This window comes from Coenobita brevimanus, chromosome 78 (genome assembly GCF_032717465.1).
Source record: "Coenobita brevimanus isolate Jiangsu-jjx chromosome 78, ASM3271746v2, whole genome shotgun sequence".
NCBI lineage: Eukaryota > Metazoa > Arthropoda > Malacostraca > Decapoda > Coenobitidae > Coenobita > Coenobita brevimanus.
Genome location: NC_137031.1, coordinates 38,966,085 through 38,986,373, shown reverse-complemented (window position 1 = coordinate 38,986,373; position 20,289 = coordinate 38,966,085). Strand labels below are relative to the sequence as shown.

Here is a 20,289-nt window from a genome sequence, read left to right as displayed (position 1 = left end):
TGGTCTTTCATGGGATTCGTTGATGAAAGGTGGGAAGGTGGCCAAAAAAAAAAAAAAAATTGTAGTGGGGTGATGAGCTGACGAGGAGGTGAGGGAGGGAGATAGAGGGATATGGAGGGCACGAGGGGGACGAAGGGATGGAGTGGGTAAATGAGGGAAGGAGAGAGAAGATAAAAGTTGGAGGAGGAGAGATGGAGATGGAGGGATATATGGAGTGGAGAGGGGAGGGAGAAAAAAGGGGAGGTGGAAAACAAGAAGGTGTTGGAGGGTAGAGGAGGAAAAAGGAGTAAAAGGGGAATAGACGGGAGGCACGTGAGAGAGGTAAGGATGGAGTTAGTAGAGGGGCTGACGGGGGCGGGGAGCTTGGAGAGGGATGAACGAAGATGCAGAAGGGATGAGAGATGGAGGAAAAGCGAAGGGGGGGGGGGAAGCTGGTGGGAGGTGCAGGAATGGGGGTAAGGGAGGCGAAGAGAAAGGAGGGAATGATAGGGGAAGGCAGGTAAGGTAGGTGAGAGGGAAGGCAGGTAACGTTGGTGAGAGGGAATGCAGGTAAGGTAAGTGAGGGGAAAGGGAGGTAAGATTGATGAAGGGGCAGGCAGAATGGGGTGAGTTAAGAATGGAGATATGGGAAGTAAAGGGAGAAATCATGGGGGAATGATGCAGGAGTGGGATAAGAGAGAGAGAAAGAACGGTAAAGGGGGGTAAAGGGAGGGGAAAGGCTGGAGAGGGAGATAGAAGTAGGCGCCAGGGAGGTACAGGGAGGGAGGTGGGAGAGGAGGAGATGAGGGATAGCCTAGTCACTGTGAGAATAGCGACGCCAGAAAATAAAATACCATCCGAATTTCTGGCATTTCATTCTCAACTGGAACTCAGATGCCAGTGCCTGTGCCAAAAATAACAGTGCCGGGGATTGCATGAAAGTGGGAGGGCTTGAAGGTGCGTGTGGAGGGTGTCAGAAAGGTGCCATTTAGTGCCAGATTGATGGGGTGTCGGCGGTGAGGAACACGACGAGTGAATGTCTGAAGTGACGAAATGAGAGAGCGTCAGAACAAAGAGGTGTGTCGGAGTGTTAAAATTGGTGATGGTGTCACTTTAAAAGATCAGTGAGGTGTCAAGACTGGTGATGGTGTCCGTGCTGGCGGAGATGCTTAAGTAACGAAATAAATGAATGCCAGAATAATGAAGTGCCAAGAGCGTCAAAACTAGTCATCAGTTTCAAACCAAATGAGGCGTCAAAACGAGTGACTGTGTTAATATCAATGGTGTCGAAGCAGTGATGATATGAAAGGCCTGAATACTGAGGGGTTAAAATCGGCGCTGGTGTCAACTTCAACAGTGATGCTGAAGTGATAACACTAAAGAATGTCTGAATAATGTCGCATCGAGAGCATCAAAACTGGCGATGGTGTCAGACTGCCAAAAGCGACGAAGTGTTGGTGCCAAAACTGATGGGTGTCAAAAATGGAGCTCAGGTGTCAAAAACTGATTATGTGTTAGAATGCCAGAACTGGTGATAGTGTCAGAGCTGCTCGCGGTTATCCTCGTTTCTTATGATAAAAGCGATGGGCTGTCAGACTGTCAAGGGCGTACGTGTGCCAATGGTAATAATGTGACTGAATAAAGTGCCCGAATGTCAGCGTGCCCCAGACCATAGTGATGATGGTGTGGGTGTTGGAGTGTGGAGGTGATGATGGTGTGGGTGTTGGAGTGTGGAGGTGATGATGGTGTGGGTGTTGGAGTGTGGAGGTAATGGTGTGGGTGTTGGAGTGTGGATGTGATGATGGCGTGGGTGTAGGTGTGTGGAGGTGATGATGGTGAGGGTGTTGGAGTGTGGACGTGATGGTGTGGGTGTTGGAGTGTGGAGGTGATGATGTGGGTGTTGGAATGTAGAGGCGCTTGATGGTGCGGGTGTTGGAGTGTGAAGGTGCCGGAAGTATATCAGTGTGGAATAAGGTCGTAATCTAGGGGAGGCTTCGTAATCCCTCTTCCTGTGCGATTTATTTTACATATTTCACTCTTTTATCCTTTGTACTACATTAAGGCCAACTACACAGATAATGAAAATAAATAAATTTGAAAAGTTAATACGAAAAACTGGTATGGAATATTAAGAATTAGGAAATAAGTGTTAAAAGACTCATAATCCAACGACAATACGAGACTGAGTGAGTATGTGCGTGTCAGCCAAGGTGAATATGAGAGTGGAAGTGATTAAGTGGATGAAAGTGGAAGGGTGGCAGTGTGCAGAATGGAGAATGTGATAATGTGGGAGCGTGCCTGAAGAAATGTGAGTCTGTGGAAGCAAAGGTTAGTGTAAGAGTGAGTGGAAGAGCAAGAATGTGTTGATGAGTGGAAGAGGTTAAGTGAATGAAAGTGGAAGTTCGATGAAGAAATAGTGTCATTGGAAGAATCTATCCGTGTTGGAAGTGCAGGCAAATGAGAGAGTAAGTGGAAGGGTGAGAATACGTGGATGAATGGATGAAGTAAACCATCGGGTTAGACAGGTGGGAAATAAGATCCGGACGATGAAGAAGACGATGATGACGATGATTTTATTGTCAGTATTCAGTCATACAAAACTACCCTATACTTTAATGTCTGAGTGGACTTAAGTTTACGAGGGAGGGGTGCCAATCTGAGGTGCCGTGCGTCATGTGGGAGGGTCTGGGTGGTGTCGTGTGGCATGCAACGCCTTCACCACCACCTTCACTGTCTTAATTAGAGTCTCCATCCCCAGGTGGGCCGTACTCCTCACACACCTACCTCTATACTTACCTGTGCCGACCCCCCACTATAACGTTCCCCCACACTTACCTCCCTTAACCCCTCTCACTCCCCTCTTTCTCTTCTATCCCTTGCCTTCACACATCTGCTTCTGTAGTTATCTATCCCCTCACAATAACTTCCCTTCCTCATCTACCACTAACCTCTCACACTCCACTCACCCCCTCCCTCTCCCTATTCACAACCTCCCGTCCTCTCACCTCCTCCTCCATTCACCTTCCCTATTCCCCCTCCCACTCCACCTTCACTTCTCTCCACTCACTCCACGCAGCTCCACTCATTCCCCTCACTTCCATTGATCCATCTCCTCTTTCCCCTCCCCTCCACTGCACTCCCACTCATTCCTCCCTCTCCCCCTCACCCTTTTCCTCTCTTTCCCCCCCTCCCAGCCTTTTCATCTCGCTTTGTCTGTCTTTCTCGCCACTTTTTTACATCCACATTTCGTAATCTAAGTGGTATATTCACTCAGGATTACATTTACCTGCTTTTTTTTTTTCACCGGGTCTCTTGCACACTCAATATTGATTTCAAGTCGCAGAGATACAAGGCGATTTTATGCACACAGACGTGCGCGCGCGCACACACACACACACACACACACACACACACACACACATTCTTTCTCTCACTCACTCTCTCTCTCTCTCTCTCTAATGCCTTCTCCATCACTCTCACCTTCAATCTACCAACAGAACACACACACGTATCCCCTCTAAACAACACCTCGCTATCTCTCTCACACATTCCCCACATCTCACCCTCCAGCACACAATTACAATAAATCCTACACCCTGGCACACAGCACTATACTCTTTTTACTTTAACTTGGCCTAAAACTGCCATCTCTCCAACTTGAATGCTGAACCTTAACATCAAATTCACTCCAAAATATGTTGATAATCACATGGAAGTGCAATGAAAAGGAAGCAGAGCCGTGGTATTGTCTTTTTCTGCCAATGAACCTGAAAAAAAAAACTGCAAAAGGACAAAAATCTGAGCCATATTGAAACAAAAGGAGTATAGCAGCGTCGTACTAGTGTATGGCGTAAACCCTTCCGTGCCACAGTCCTCCCCCATAACACTGAATGAAATCGTCTATAGAATAATATATAAAAACCCTTACAAAAAGAGGACAGCGATTATTTTTTCTTCTTCCTCTCCCCTGACGATTTTTATTTAGCTTGGGACTGACAATGGAACGGGAGAAATTAGATACACCCTTAATTATTTCTTTCACAACTACGAGAAATACTTAAGTTAATTATAATCGTGTGTGAGAGGCAAGACTTTTTAGGCCACGAAGACAACATCGTAGTGAAGGGGTTTAAAAAGTCATCAAATTGCTTAGGGAGGGGGGGCGATGGAGACCAAGACCTCACCCAGACTGAATAAAATCGTCTGAGAAGAGCAAGAATGAAAAAGAAAATCGTGCTGTACGGGTTGACAGGGAATGTCTGTCTGTCTGTCTCACACACATACACACACACACACACACACACTAGACCGACGATGAACGAAGCGTGATTTCCTACTACAAAGGTGTTACAATCTAGCACCTTCCTTCCACTACACGTCAGATGTGTCCTATCACCCGACACACAAAACTTCTCAGATTGACTCGTGGCAAAGAGAATATTATGAAGGATGACGGCAAGGCTTGAAAGGGGTGAAGAGAATCGTCATCAGATTGTCAAAATAAAAATAATAAACATAAATTGATAGATAGATAGATATAGGTAGACAGACAGATAGATAAATAAATGAATAAACACACAGAAAAGTATCTTAGCTGTGAAGGGGGTTAATGAAGGAAACATGAATGCAGAGTTGTGAAGAGCTGTATTTAATGCAGGTAATTATGTTAATAGTTTATATTTTGTGTGTGTGTGTGTGTGTGTGTGTGTGTGTGTGTGTGTGTGAGAGAGAGAGAGAGAGAGAGAGAGAGAGAGAGAGAGAGAATGGACCACTGTGGACGATGTTACTTGTTCTCACGACAGCTCACCATTTTAATCTAAGCCAAGGAACAAATACCAGCGGTGACGATTTAACAAAGACCACAATCCACGACAAGTAGAAAATACGTGCGACTGGGAACTTCCTCCAATACCTTAACACACCACCGGAAATACTGTAAACCCCTACCTATTACCCAACCCGTAAACCCTACCTATTAATCAACTCCTTCAGCCCAAGCACCACCATCATATTTTGCTCTTGTTCCCTCCAGACGATTTTTTTTATTAAGTCTGGGGACACCTCTATCAGCTATGGGGTTGCAAATTAAAGTCCCAAATGAACTCAACCACGAAAGGTCTACACAAACTTTGATAAATATTGTTCACTTTATCTAAGCATTATCATCTTTGAATGGTGAGATGTAACAGGAGATTAACTTTAGAATATGGTACTAATCAGGAGGAATTGCTGAGGAAAAGATGCAGACCCACAGTAGTGTCTAATTCTGGCACTGAGCATTGGGAAATAGGCTGCAAAAAAGGATGAGGATCTACGCCAAGTGAATGAACAATGGTCCGGCGATTACAAGAATAAAACTATATAAATAAAAGTCACTGTATTTTCAAATGGTTAAGTAATATTGGTAAGAGTAAAATGCACCTAACAATGACCAAAACATTTACACAACGCACCTAAGCACTTGCATTACATCTGCCAATCGTAACTTGAGCACCGGCAGTACAAGCCAGGCAATGACAGGTGTGAGTATATGAGACACACAAACACCTGGAACACCTGAGCTACTGTTGGAGAAATCAGTACAGGTGTGCCATATCAAACCTGTAGATCAGGTACTAGGAAGGTGTAGGTGTGTGGATGACTTTCTTATCAGGAAAACAATTATCTATTCAAACATTAATCCCAATCATAAAGCGCGCCAAAAACACTTCAAAACTAAACTAGAATCAATATTAAACCAAAAAATATTGTACAATGCAGCAATACGATTTCTGACAACAATTTATTACTACAGATATTTACTGCTGAGGAGCCTTAATTAATACAACCTCCTGACCTACACACCTGGTAACGCCTGTCCAGTACAAGAGGGCGTGACAGAACACCTGCTTCTTAATCTGCCTACCTGCCTGTCAGATGATGCGAGATATATATTAGATTTACATTAACATCATCCCACCTGTATTAAGAAGGCCATCGCTGTTTTAATTCTTTTGTTTTTCTTTCTTATCCTTTTCTCTCTACTATTTTTTTCTATTCCTCACCTTTTCCCTACTCTTCTTCATCTGCCCAACAGTCCTTCCCCCCCTCCTTTCAGTATTCTCTCCTACCCTCCCTCCTCTTCCTGTTTCCCTTCCTTCCTACTCTCTTTACTCTCTCCCACCTTCATTCTCTCTCTCTTCCTGCTTTCTAATTTCCTTCCTACCGTCCATCCTCCTTCCTCTCTCCTACCCACCTTTTTTACCCTCTTAACATGATTCCCTCCCTCCACCTTCTTTACCTTTTCTCCTTCATTCTTCCCTAACCCTCTCCTCCCTATCTACTTTCCCTTTCGTCCCAGCCTTCTACCCTCCTCCTCCTCCTCTCCTACCCTCCCTTCTAACCCTACTCCTGCGTGACATAATGACAGAAGAACAAGAAGACAGGATCGTAAAGGAGAGGAACTCGCATTTTTCACCCCCGTCAATTTGGGAACGGAGGTGCTGTGTTGGCAGTGTGTGTGTGTGTGTGTGTGTGTGTGTGTGTGTGTGTGTGTGTGTGTGTGTGTGTGTGTGTGTGTGTGTGTGTGTGTGTGTGTGTGTGTGTGTGTGTGTGTGTGTGTGTGTGTGTGTGTGTGTGTGTGTGTGTGTGTGTGTGTGTGTGTGTGTGTGTGTGTGTGTGTGTATTCTGGCTGCTACTATAAGATTCTAGGCACTTCAGTAATTACCTCAAGTACTGACGAGGCAAAACTTGACCCCTCCAGTTCGAAAGGTCACTCCAAAACTGCATATAACCCTCTAATGGTGGCCAGAATGAACCACAAAACACATCGTCCTGGGGAAGTGGTTAATTCCCCCTAAAATGTTTACCTTTTATCTTCAAACACCTCCAAAGTTCTTTTTTTTTTTTTGTCTAACAGTTTATCTGTTTATTTCCCGCTCCCTACCTACATCATTTTTCAGTATTTTACCATTCTATCAATCTGTCTATTGCCTGACGCCGAATCTTGTGAGTGGTATTTTATCATTCTCCATAACACTGTCTCCCTGCCTCCACTCAAACTTCTCTAACTCAAATTTTCTCTTGGTTTATTCTACTGAAGCCAAAACGGGAAGGATGGACTGAAGGATGAAAAATGGAAAGAAGGGATAGTGACAGGATTGGAAGGAATTAGGGGAGGGAAGGAAGGAATGAGGATGGGAGAGATGGAGGGAGGAAAGGAAGGAGGATGAAAAAGGGAGGGAGGGAAGAAGGTTGAGAGGGAGGGAGGGAGGGAGGGAAGGATGGGAAGGATGAGAAGTGGGAGGGAGGGGGGGACGGAGGGAGGGAAGGAGGGAGACACTTATAAACGAGGGAGAATTCTTACCTCCCTCTACAGAAAGAGAGAGAGGGAGGAAAAAATAAAAGGGAATATAACGTCACTTACTCTTGTTCCAGTCTATAAAATGTTCGTGTTAACTCCAGACCCCGACAGAGGCCTAGGGGAACACCTGCTGGGAGAGGTATGGGGAGAGGGAGAGAAATGGGGGAAGGAGATGGGTAGGAGGAGATGCAAAAGGGAGAAGGAAGGGTAGGGAAGAGGGAGATGGGAGAGAATATGGAGGGGAAGAAGGGAGGAAGGGGGATAGTGGAATAGGGAGAGGGAATGTGATGGAAAGAGGAGAGGAAGGAAAAAGGGTAGGGAATGGATGGAGTGGAGAGAGGGGAGAAAGGCAGTGAAGAGAGTTAAATGAAAAGACGGTGGTGGGCTGGGAAGAAAGGTAGGGAAGATGGTGGAAAAGAGGGAAAGATGTGGGGGGGGAGGAGAGTGCTGGAGGAAGGAAAAGAGGGAGGAGAGTGATGAAGGAAGGAAAAGAGGGAAGGAATGATGAAAAGGATGGGACATGAAGAAGGACAATGAACTAGAAATGGATGGAGGTAGGAGGAGTACGGGGATGACAGTGAACGAGGCAAGAGGATGTCAGAATGTACATGAGGGACGAGGGAATGAGAAACAGGAAGGGAGGAAAGATGAGAGTAAAAGTGAGGAAGAGGAACGTAGGGAAGGGAGGGGGAAGGGGAATGTAAGGGAGGGGGAGGAGAGAGGAAGCAGAGGGAGTGAGGGGGAGGGATTATGGACAGAAAAGAATGGTGTGGCTGGAGAGAGAAAAAGACCTTTCGTGAACTTTCTGGGGCTGCTTCTTCACACTTGACTCTACCTGAGTGTGTGTGTGTGTGTGTGTGTGTGTGTGTGTGTGTGTGTGTGTGTGTGTGTGTGTGTGTGTGTGTGTGTGTGTGTGTGTGTGTGTGTGTGTGTGTGTGTGTGTGTGTGTGTGTGTGTGTGTGTGTGTGTGTGTGTGTGTGTGTGTGTGTGTGTGTGTGTGTGTGTGTGTGTGTGTGTGTGTGTGTGTGTGTGTGTGTGTGTGTGTGTGTGTGTGTGTGTGTGTGTGTGTGTGTGTTGAGATAATACATCCACAAACAGACAGAATCACCAAACTCATTTCTGTATCAACACATTAGAAACTCGAACTCCAAATACAAACACAATGGATCATCATAAAAGTTGCACCTATAAACACAATCATATAAAAAAAAAACTACGAAGACACACAAACAACTACAAATCTACTCCTACTGAACTGCCAAAGGAACTTCCCGTAGGGACTCGGAAAAAAAAAAGACCCTTTGGAGGAAGAACCTTTTTTATGGATGACCCTTTGGAGTCGCCCTTTGTCAAGTTGGATGCCAGGGAGACTTACCTTGGCTTCCGCTCCTCCCTGTGGGAAGAGACAAAAAAATACATCACAACACGAAGAGAACAGTGGTTATTTCAGAATGGGGAGAGGCGTTATTAACTTTTATTTTATTGGCTAAGGAAGATGTATTTTTACCATGGGTTGTTTTCAGTCATTTAGACTCTGACTGTCTTGGTCCAAAATAGGTTCTTTTCGCCTTTTTCTGGAGCTTTTAGTTTAAGGGTACTGATGCATTTGACTACTGGTACATATTTTAAACGGGAATAATGAGGGAAGTATTCTGTAATGGAAATAATATAAACAGATTCTACTACAGTGCAAACTACATGCCCACAAGTTTGCAGTACTTGACATCTGAAAATAAGGCATGTAGGACTGTTAATATTCCTGTAAAATGGTAATATTTTAATTACAACATTGTTTGATTAACCCCTCCAGCCATAGGACAAAATATATTTCTATTTCCATTTCCAGACTTATTTTTTTTAGATCTAACGAATGACTTTCTGACTGAAGGATTTAGATTAACCTCTTTAATCCAATGACGTATTTTAATCAGACCACTAATGGTCGTTTATTATTTTATTGAACTTCGGATGGACATCTGGTAATGAAGGGGTTTACGAAGGCTAAAACTAATCTTTCAGGTTCGAAAAGATTACCCTTAAGTTAATAGCATCCTCTGTACGTAGCAGGAATATAAAATTATACTATCGGAGTCTGGGGGTTACTTAACACTTTCATTACTTAAGAACTTTTCCTTAGCAGTATATATAAATCGTCTGGAGATAGCAAGAATAAAATATAAGATACGTCATCTGAATGAAGGGGTTAACAATAGATTAAGCTCAGGGCATATTAACTCCTTCACTACGATGATCACCTTTTCTGGTGACTTCCTGCTATCACCACACGATTTTATCCAACCTGAGACCGTTCGTAGTGAAGAGGTTAAGGTTTTGCATCATCATCATCATCATCATCATCATCATCATCATCATCATCATATCCATCACCAACAACAACATATCACCATCATCATCCTGGCCTCTTTTTCCCATCAAAAGACGGGCTGAGGTGAGATCCAGGAACAGGTAAGCAGAGGGCATAAAAGCAGGCAAACCAGTGAAATGGGCCATACAATCATTCACACATAATTCAAGCCCCCGGAACCCTGCTATGTTCAGGAGTATATGATTTCACTAAAGGTCACATTTAAAGATGCAAAAAAGACTTCCTATACTGTACCTCTTCTTTAACAACTTACCATACACATTACATCATAATATTCAAAGTTATTTATATCATCATAGTTTCCCATCCATCCATCCATTTTTTGCCCAAACAGAAGCGTAAGAGTCCGGGGCCAGACAACTCAGTAACGTATAGGGGATAAAAAAAAAAAAAAATGCAATAAGCGTTAAATAAGTCGGTAAAGAAAAGGTGCAACGAAATTTCCTATGCCGCCTAGGACAACGATCCAGAACACAGAAGGCACAGCTGGGTCACTCCAACAGGCCATCCTCCACCCGGCGCTGGAGTGATAAGACAAGGATAGTGTGGGGGGTCGAGGCTAGGCTGGGGTGGTGCGGGGACATGCCGGGACCTCAGTGCACACAGACAATAGACCTTTGACGAAGACCCGAATGGAGGCCTATGGTTCTCTCCACACAGACCTCCCGCCAGTACATAGGCCTACCTACCTACCTACCACCACTACACTCTCTCTCTCTCTCTCTCTCTCAGCCGACACCTGGATTATCCGTCAACTTCACGTCACTGATCCATTTACTCTCACCTGGATCACACGGTCTTACGGTCACTCCCTATCAGTCTCTCCTCTGATTCACGTCCCCCTGTCTCGTCTCTATTACCCTCTGTTTTCTTTCTCCTCTATAATAATTCTTCAATATTTTCGTTATAATTACAGCTTCATAACAACCTCCACGGCACTGTTATTTATTTCAATTTTATACCTGTAATATTCAGACAGATTTAGTAGATATAGTAAAGAAGGGGTTAATGAAGTCTTTACGTAACCCCTTCAGTCCATAAATATCTCTCTCTAAAGCTAACCAAAAATGTATACTGCAAAAATACAATACGAAAAACGTCCTCAGACTGAAAGGGTAGGTATATTTTCTATCTCAGAGTTTCCATTCTGTCTTCACCTTCTCACTGCTACCTTCATACTCCCACGTGTTGTCTCAGCCTTCAATCTTCATTCCTTCTCCTCTACCTTCACTCATTCTCTCCTCTCCTTTACCCCTCCCTATTACCGTCAATCTATCCTCACTCCTCCCCTCGCCTCATACTCCTCCTTACTTTCCTCCTTTCCTCATACCCTTTCTCTTGCCATTAAGCCCTTTTCCTGGCTTACGCATGACGATTTTGTTGGGTCAATGAGAGAAGTTTAAAATTAAGGAAGATTCTCTCTCTCTCTCTCTCTCTCCCTGCCTAACCTGACTGAATGACGAAGGCGCCGCAGGACCCAGAATACCACGAGAGAGGCCAATGGTTGATAATCACCTGAATGGCACGAGGAACAAAGCCCCACCACCTCGTTCATAGGCCTCCTCTCAGGGGCATATGGAAGGCCTATTTGACATTTAATTAGAGGGACGGACAACTACCCTATCCCCCCTCCCCTTCCCTCTCCCTCTCTCCCCCCTCCTTCTACCTCTACCTCCCCCAGCCTCCATTCCTCTGCCTCCTTCTCCCTCCCACACCCCCCATGGTCCTTCTCCACCCCGGACCTCCTCTTGTTTTGAGTTTAAATTAGTCTCCCATGATTAAGGCGGGTGTGTTTTTTCGTCCTCACACCAAGTACAATGATTTGGGGACGGACGGAGGACGGGGTGAATGATTGTAGGGTGCGGCATATGAACATGAAAGTACGGTACATGATTCCTACATACATACATACATAAACAAATACACGAGACCATACACACACACGAATGAAAACAACAATACAGCCACGTGCACACTGACATATACACAAATACACAAAAATATATACATACACATACGTACACTACTACACAATCACATACACATATACAAATAAGCCGAGGAAAAACATCCAGTTTATACCACACACACACACACACACACACACACAATTAAATCTGACAGACCGAAAATCAAAGATTCAATAAAGGAAATGAGTGGGGGTACAGGGGAAGGTGAGGGGTGAACCATGATGAGTGAGGCCGGGAGTAGATGCCAAGACAGAGCCACAGCGCTGACAAGCTGACAATCATCATGACACCCTTCTCAAATGTTTCACACGAGCCCCCTCACTGTCACTGTCTGTCACGCCCTTGTTCTTCACCACACCCCTCATCCCCCACCTCTTGTTGCCATCTTTCACTCCTTATCAAACTTTCTCTGATCATCCTTTCCTTACACCAGTCACTAAACACCCATTCCATACCCTCTCGCCCCTTCCCAGTCCTCTCACCCTCGACCAAACTATCCCTCCCCTTCTCATCCTTATCCCTTTTCACTCCTCTCACCCTCCATCCCAATCGCCCTCCACCATACTCACCTACCACTTCCCTCAGCCTATACCTCCTTTCATCTTCACCGTTTCTCAGTCCTCCTCTACCCCTCTCACCTCTCATCCTATTCATGGGAGTATATCACCCCTCTCACCCTCACCGCATCTCTGTCATAACACCTTACATCCTTCTCACCCTCACGCCTTCTCAGCACTAACACCCTATCCCTCTCACCCTCCAAAATCACTTACCATACAGCTCAGTGCTCACCCTCCATCCCTCTCATCCTTACGCCTTCTCAATCCTCTTACCCATTACCCCTTTCACCCCTTACCCCATTCACCTATCATCCCTCTCTCTCACCCCTTCTCAATCCTCAGACCCTTCATCCCTCTCACTCCTCTCGTCCTCAACCTCTCACCCCTCATCCACCACTCCTCTCACCCTACACCCTACTCGCCCTCTCCACCCTTCGCCCCTTCTCAAAAAAACATAAAAGGCAGCCTCTCAACTCCATGCCCTATAGACCTATGGAAGAAAGACCTCCCATAGGCTCGCTGATGTCCCAGGAGTCCTCACTGCCCTAGGCCTAATATCGAGCGCTAATAACCGATGCCTTCGCTAAACGCTCGCTAATTACTATCGCTAATTACGTACACACGCACATTGAGAGAGCCACGTAGTACAGCATCGTTTTTTTAAGTCTTTCACACTGATGAGTACCATTTTCTAAGGCTATCAAATAAATGGTCTATTGCAGTTTGGGGGGAGACCTCTTGTAGTGAAGGGAATAACGAAGGCTCTATATAACCTCTCTAGTCCCAAAAGCGTCTCCTAAAATGAATACAATCGTCTGGTGGTAGCAAGGAAGACTACCAAAGACGCCACCATGCTGAAGTAATTAACCCTTTGTCGTCAGGGAAATTTTGATACTACTTCAACATCCATCACCATACATCGACGTTGCATCGGTAATTATGCACATGGGAGCGATTACCACACGACTGCCGATTTCAAGACATATTTAGTACATAACATTAAGGGGGCGGAGACACGCGGCGCCTGAGTACGCCACACTCACTGACAAGCACTTACAAGAACTAAACCCAGGTGCAAACTTGAGCCTAATTAGAAGCTACGGAGGTCGAGGTGAGGTCAGAAGTTCTCCACACTGTATCGAAACTGTCCAAGCCTATTAAAAAATTCTGCTAAACACATAAATAATAAATCAAGCTAAACAGGAAGGTTGATCTCACATTAATAGCTCGGAACCCTCCATGCGTTAAGCGAATACTGACTGAAAATACTGAATGATTAATACCCTATCACTGAACGCTGGGCAATGACAGCTGGTTAAGCGTGCTAAATCACGACACGAGATAGCAATTTTCTTCACTACATGTTCACTAATTACGCACGCAGATCTTCCACGAAACAAGCCGGCACGCACGCACACACGCACAGTCAAGCGGTGTGAATCAAGCAGCTCAGTGTGGCATTGTTTAAGCAAGGAATGAAAACAATCTGTCCTCTTCATCGCCGCTGCCCACCACACGCCTATGTTGACCTTAGCGATGATGAGGGGGGAGGAGTTGTGGAGAGGCTTAGTGGGGGTGGGGGGAGGAGAGAGAGAGAGAGAGAGAGAGAGAGAGAGAGAGAGAGAGAGAGAGAGAGAGGGGGGGGGGGAGAAGTGGGGAGGGTGGGGGGGGAGGAGAGAGGGAGGGGAAGAAAGTGTGAGGATGAGAAGGAAAAAACGGTGAGTTTGAGGCATAAGGAAGGAAGCAGTAAAAGTTGGGATGAGGGAATATGCAGAAATGAGGAGAGAAATGTGAAACTGAGGGAAGAAACGGGTGACGGACGGGAAGAAGGCGTGGAAGAGACAGGAAGAGGAGATAGAGAAAGAGGGAGGAAGCAAGGAAGAGGAAAGAGATAGGAGATGAATAAAGAGGAAAAGAAGGAATGAAGAAAGGGAGACAAAAGGTAAGAAGACATGAGCAGAGGAAGGGTGTGAGAAAAGAAAAAAAGGGAGGAAAGAAAGGAAAGAAAAAAGAAGGGAGGAAAGGAAGGAAAAGGAGGAGGAAAGGAAGGAAAAGGAGGAGGAAAGGAAGGAAATGGAAGGGGAGGAGGAAGGGTGCAGAAGAAAACTACCCAAGAAAACAAGAAATTAAAAGAAGGAGCAACGGAAGCGCTTATGGACGAGTACGATGAGGGACGATGCATTAACTCTTTCAGCCTGAGGACTTTTCTGGCTAGCTGCAGACGATTTCACTCAGCTTAGGAGAGAGACTTCGATCTGGAGGGATTAGATACAGCCTTCTTTATCCCCACTAAGAAGCGGAAACAAAAAATCGTCTGGTGGTCAAAGAAAAAGGACGTCAGCGCAGGGAAACGATTTAATGTGGAAGTGAGTAGATCAAAAACATGAGCCACGTCCGGTGGGAAGGAAATGCTGGAACAAGTGATGCTGTGACGGAGCGGGAAGAGACAGGAGGTGAGAAGAGGGGACAGGAAAGAAGAGCGGAGGAGGTAGAAAGGGAAGGATGGAGAAGAGAGAGTGCAGGAGCGACGAGTGGGAGGGTAGGCAAGACGTGGAAGAAAATATAAAGGTGAGTTTGAGGAAAGGAGAGGAGAGAGGGCGTAAGAAACAGGTAGAAGAAAAATGAGATAAAAGAAGGGTGAGATGAGGAAAAGAGAGTGGAGCGGGAGAGGAACGAGAGAGGAGAGAGGTAAGGAAAAATGAGAGGAATTACAGAGGAAAGGTTGGCCGAAGAAAGAAATGGGAGAGACGTGGCAGTCGCAAATGAATAGGAAAGGAAATGTGGGGAGAGGAAGGGATGGGAAAGGTGAAAGAGGTCCAAGAGAGGAGGGGAAAAGGAAAGAATACCAGAGCGGAAGAGATGAAGGTAAGAAAGGGGGAGAAAGCCAGGGTGAGAATGAAAGAGAAGTTGGGGAGATAGGATGATGACAGCCAGACAGACGGAGACAGATGGACGAAAGAGAGAGAGAGAGAGAGAGAGAGAGAGAGAGAGAGAGAGAGAGAGAGAGAATGGATGAAAGATGTACGGGAGAAGAGGAAGAAGAAAGCATAGAGAATGGCCAAGGAATTCAGGAGAGGAGAGGAGAGGAGAGGAGGGGAGAGGAAAGAGGAGGAATGGAGAGAAGAGGAAATGAAACAGGAATAGCAGGTATGGAAGAAAAAAAAAAAAGAGAGGAGGAAAGAAAAAAATAAGGAAGAGGGATGGAATAAAGGAGAAAACGGGAGACATAACATGAAGGAGATTGAGTCAGCAGGAGGCGGTAGAAGGAGAAGAAGACCGAGATGCCTGGTGAAGAAGATGAACGAGTGGGAACGCGGAGAGAGAGAGCAATAAACTCGGAGGTATTAGGCACAACACACACAAAAACCGCCGATGTGAACTAAACCCACCCGCTGACATGTGGTTTGCGTGCGTGTGTGTGTGTGTGACGGATTACACACACACACACACACACACACACACACACACACACTGACTCATTCTGTAGCGCGCGTGGGGTGGAAGTTGATTTTGGTGTGATAGTAAATTTAGTTCAAAGGGAATTGGAGAGCACAGTTGTATTATACTGGTACACGCACATACATACAGACACATACGTACATTCTCTCTCTCTCTCTCCCTCTCTCTCTCTCTCTCTCTCTCTCTCACACACACACACACACACACACACACACACACACACACACACACACACACACACACACACACACACACACACTTTCCCTTTCTCTCATACACATTACCTGCACTTTAACTCTCTCTCTCTCTCTCTCTCTCACACACACACACACACACACACACACACACACACACACACACACACACACACACACAGGGACGGATGGGAGCCCACAGGATGCACAGCCACGTTTTTGCTCACTACAATAATCGTGTGGGTTTAACCTTGGAAAGATTACAATGCAAATAGCCCGGTGTAGCTTCCAACCCCTTCTCTGGCTGGACGTGTGGCGTGTGCGTGTGCGTGCGTGTGCGTGGGTGCTCAGGCGTGCGTGTTCAAGTGTAAGTGTGGCCATTGTGTGCATGCTTGAGTGTGTGTGTGTGTGTGTGTGTGTGTGTGTGTGTGTGTGTGTGTGTGTGTGTGTGTGTGTGTGTGTGTGTGTGTGTGTGTGTGTGTGTGTGTGTGTGTGTGTGTGTGTTTTACCATAACTGTGATGATCCTTAGTATATAATAATGTGTATGTGTGTTCGATATGAATTTAAACGACGTCATCATCATCATAATCATCACTACCTTTTTCCTACTATTATGAATGAGGTCGACATGATTCAAAGACACACACACACACACACACACACACACACAAGAACTACCGTCAATGAGGCAAGGGACAACGACTACGCCACACCTCCATTAACTCACCATTCACATCTTGAAATTTATGGGTCCGCTTCAGCACACGCACAAACACTTCGCCAAACTCGCCAACACTTCGCTAAACTCGCCAACACTTCGCCAAATTCGCCAACTTGGAAAAAAAAAAACACCGTCCCCCCCCCCCTCACTTCATAGGCACAGGGCATAAGTGAGTGGAGAGCCATTTATGTAAGTGGATATTCCTAACACCTCCTCCTCAGCGATTCATTTAGCCACCTTATTATCTGATAGTGTTTTACTGGTGTTATGTCAATACTTAACATATCCAGGACAATAATAAGGTGTAACAGGGAAAAATAAATCGCCAAGGAAGAAATACTGCGAAATTTCCAATGGGATCAAAAATACTGCTCCATGAACGAGGCGGTCATAAAGTGGAAGTGTACATGAGGGACGGTGACTTGGGTTGGCGGAAGAGGAAGTATGGTGGGGGATGGTGGTGGGAGGGGAGATGGGAAGGAAGAGGTGATGGAGAAGGGGGCGCTGGTGGAGGGAGGGGAGACTAGGGGGTGATGGAGGAGAGAGGGGAGACTAGGGGCGATGGTGAAGGAAGGGGAGACTGGGAGGAGATGGACGAGGAAACGGAGACTGGGGGGAGATGGAAGGTAGGGTTGATGGTGGACATGACTAATGATGATGGAGCTGGAGGTTTGCTTGTCACGACGTTCCAGGATGAACTGTGGGACTGGGCGTCAGGGTGTGGATTTGACATGTATAACTTCTTCACTGTGATGACGGATCTTTTTTTTTTTACTTTATTTTACGTCCTACAGAGTATCAGCAGCAGTTTCATAGAGATTTCTCGAACAACAGGGGTTTTATATAGCTTACACACCCCTACAATCAAGTCCATTACTGTGCTGAATAAAATCGACTGGAGACTCTATGAACAAATGAAAAGGATGTCATCGTAGTTAAGATGCATCTAAGTCGTGGCTGCCCTGAATAACCTCTGGGAATAGTGTGTGGTTAAAGAGTGGCCAGAATTATAGATAAAAGCACCCGAAGGAAGAGAATTGAGTTGTAGGAGATGACTGGCATACCTGGTACTAAGCCGGGAGGGAGAGTGAGAGAGGAAGGGAGGGGAAGGGGAGTGGGAGGCGAAGGGAGGGCAAGGAAGGCGAAGGAAAGGGAAGGGAGAGAGCGTGGAAGTAGGAGAGATAAGGAGGGAGGGGTAGTGCTTGTACTCTATTACTGTTTTCTCTTTTACCTCTATCGTCTTCACTAAATTTTTTCTCGTGCAAACTACCCTGTGATCCACCCTAAAAAGGCAAAAAGGAGAACAGTAAAAAAAAATGAGAGAGAGAGAGAGAGAGAGAGAGAGAGAGAGAGAGAGAGAGAGAGAGAGAGAAAAAAAAAAAGTGAAAGGAAATGGAGGGAAAGGACAGGAGTGGAGGTAGAAGGAAATTCTAAAGTAAATGGAAAAGGTGAAGAGAGAAGAGGAAATGAGGGCACGGACAAGAGAGTATGGAAAAAACTGGAAGGTGCAGTGAGAGAGAGAGAGAGAGAGAGAGAGTCACACTTCCTGGGACACCTCGCATAATAGGAAGGGAGCAGTGGTGTGTAGGGGATTAAGGGAGGCAGGGAAATAGGTATGGTGATGATAATGGTGACGGTAGTGGTTGTGGTAGTAGTGGTGGTGGTGGCAGCCGTGGTGGTTGGTGAATGTGGTGGTAGCTGTTAACGGCAGTGACTGTGGTAGCATTGGTAGTGGTGGTGGAGACTGTGATGGCAGTGGCAGTAGTGTGGGAGTTTGTGGTAATAGTTGATGTTGGTGGTGATGGCGGTGGGCTTGGCAGTGGTGGCGGTGGTGGTGGTGGTGGTGACTTCGACAATGTCAGCGATAGTGACGATTGTGGTTGTAGTGGTGATTTAGTAGTAGCAGTAGTAGTAGTAGTAGTATGATGGTGGTGGTGGTAACTGTGGCAACAGTTCTTTGTGGTGATGGTAACTGTGCCAATAGTTGTTAGTGGTGTTGGTATTAGTGATTGTGACAGTAAAGAATGTTGGTGGTGATGTATGTTTATAAGAGTGCACGCTTATAATACACCCTGTGTCTTCACTTAATGGTAAGGTGAGAAAATGAGTAACGATGTGGCAATACTCAAAATACAGCTGTACGTGTAGTGTTAGGTGTGGCTGTATGAAGGGATATGAAAAAAGTCGATAGAAAAAGAAGCCCCGCAAAGAAATTAATTTAAATTATTGAGAAATGGGATAACACAGACGAAAAAAAAAAATCTGAACACCTGGAGGTCTGAATTAGTGGACTGGACGAGACTGAGGCCAGGTGGATGAAGAGCGAGAGAGAGGGAGAGTGAAGGGAGAAGGGAGGAGAAAGAATAAGATGAGGGAGAAGAAGAGATAGAGAGAGAAATGAATGGAATGATGTGTGAAGAGACGTGAGGAAACGAAAAGAGGGATAAGGAGAGAGAGAGAGAGAGAGAGAGAGAGAGAGACGCTAAAATATACCAGGAAAATGCAGAAAGTAAAAACCATGAACAGTATATTTCCCCATAAATGATGAAAACAGGTATACAGAAGCTCCAAAAATCGAAAGCAAATGGAAAATCACAAAAGATTGCCTATGTGTCTGAAATGTAAAAAAAAAAATAAAAATAAAAATAAAGTAATGCAGTCCCTACTCCTAGAAGGTTACAGGTTGTCTGATGCCCCTTCCCCTCCTCCCCCGCAGAAAAAAACTTTCAAAATGTATATTGTATGTGAGACTTCGAAAATGGAGAGAGAGAGAGAGAGAGAGAGAGAGAGAGAGAGAGAGAGAGAGAGAGAGAGAGAAGAGTAGAGAAGAGGAAAACAAAAGATCAATGAAAGCGAAGACGCAAAGAAAACAAGGGTTAGGGAAGGGAAGGGGGAGGGGAAGAGAAACGTCGTGAGGAGGAAAGAGAAGAGAAGAGAAAAAGAAAACCAAAAAATAAGGAAAAGAGGAAAAAGAGAAAAGGATAGGGAAAAAAAAGAAGATAAGGCAAAGAAAACGAGGGTACAAGAGGGTAGGCAGGGAGGGGGGACTGCGCGGCTCACCACCCGTCTATGCTAATGGGAGGGCCGAGGCAGGAGTGAACAAAATCCCTCCTGATCCCTTTCTGACAAGAGCGTCTTTGTAAGTGATACGCGCTGGCCGAGAATGGGATGTCGCCTACACCATTTGCCCTTCTGGAGTGCTGGGGAGGGAGGGAGGGAAGGTAGGAAAGAGGGAGAGAAAGGTTAGGGATGGGTGAGGTATTGTGCAAACGATGGACAAAGGATGGGATAGAAGCAAGGGAGAGCGGGAATAAAGAGAGTGAGGGAGAGAAGAAGAGACGTAGGCAGGTAGATAGATGGAGGGATGAAGTATTGGGCAAGAGAAGGACGAAGGGAGTGACAGAAGCAAGAGAGAGAGGACCATAAGAGAGGGAGGAAGACAAAGAGAGTGAGGGCGAAAAAAAAAGATGGGTAGACAGGGTAGATGGAGGGACGGGGTACTGGACAAAAGAAGGACGAAGGGAGAGACAGAAGCAAGGGAAAGGGGGATGGAAAGAAGGAGGTAAAAAGAAGGGAGAGAAATAAGAATGTGAGGTAGGCAGATGGAGGGATGAAGCATTGGGCATGATATGGAAATTGGGAGGGACAGAAGCGAGTGAGAGAGAGATATGGGGATG

General features: G+C 45.6%; 1 protein-coding gene across 2 annotated transcripts in view; it reads right to left on the bottom strand.

Moving 5' to 3' along the window:
* bi (T-box transcription factor bifid) overlaps window positions 1-20,289 on the bottom strand; it is a 318,279-nt gene that overhangs the window by 170,201 nt on the left and 127,789 nt on the right. For both annotated transcript variants that reach the window (XM_080279495.1, XM_080279496.1), the window contains exon 4: window positions 8,697-8,714. In XM_080279495.1, coding sequence (XP_080135621.1) covers window positions 8,697-8,714 — 18 coding nt within the window. The remainder of the gene's footprint in view (window positions 1-8,696; window positions 8,715-20,289) is intronic.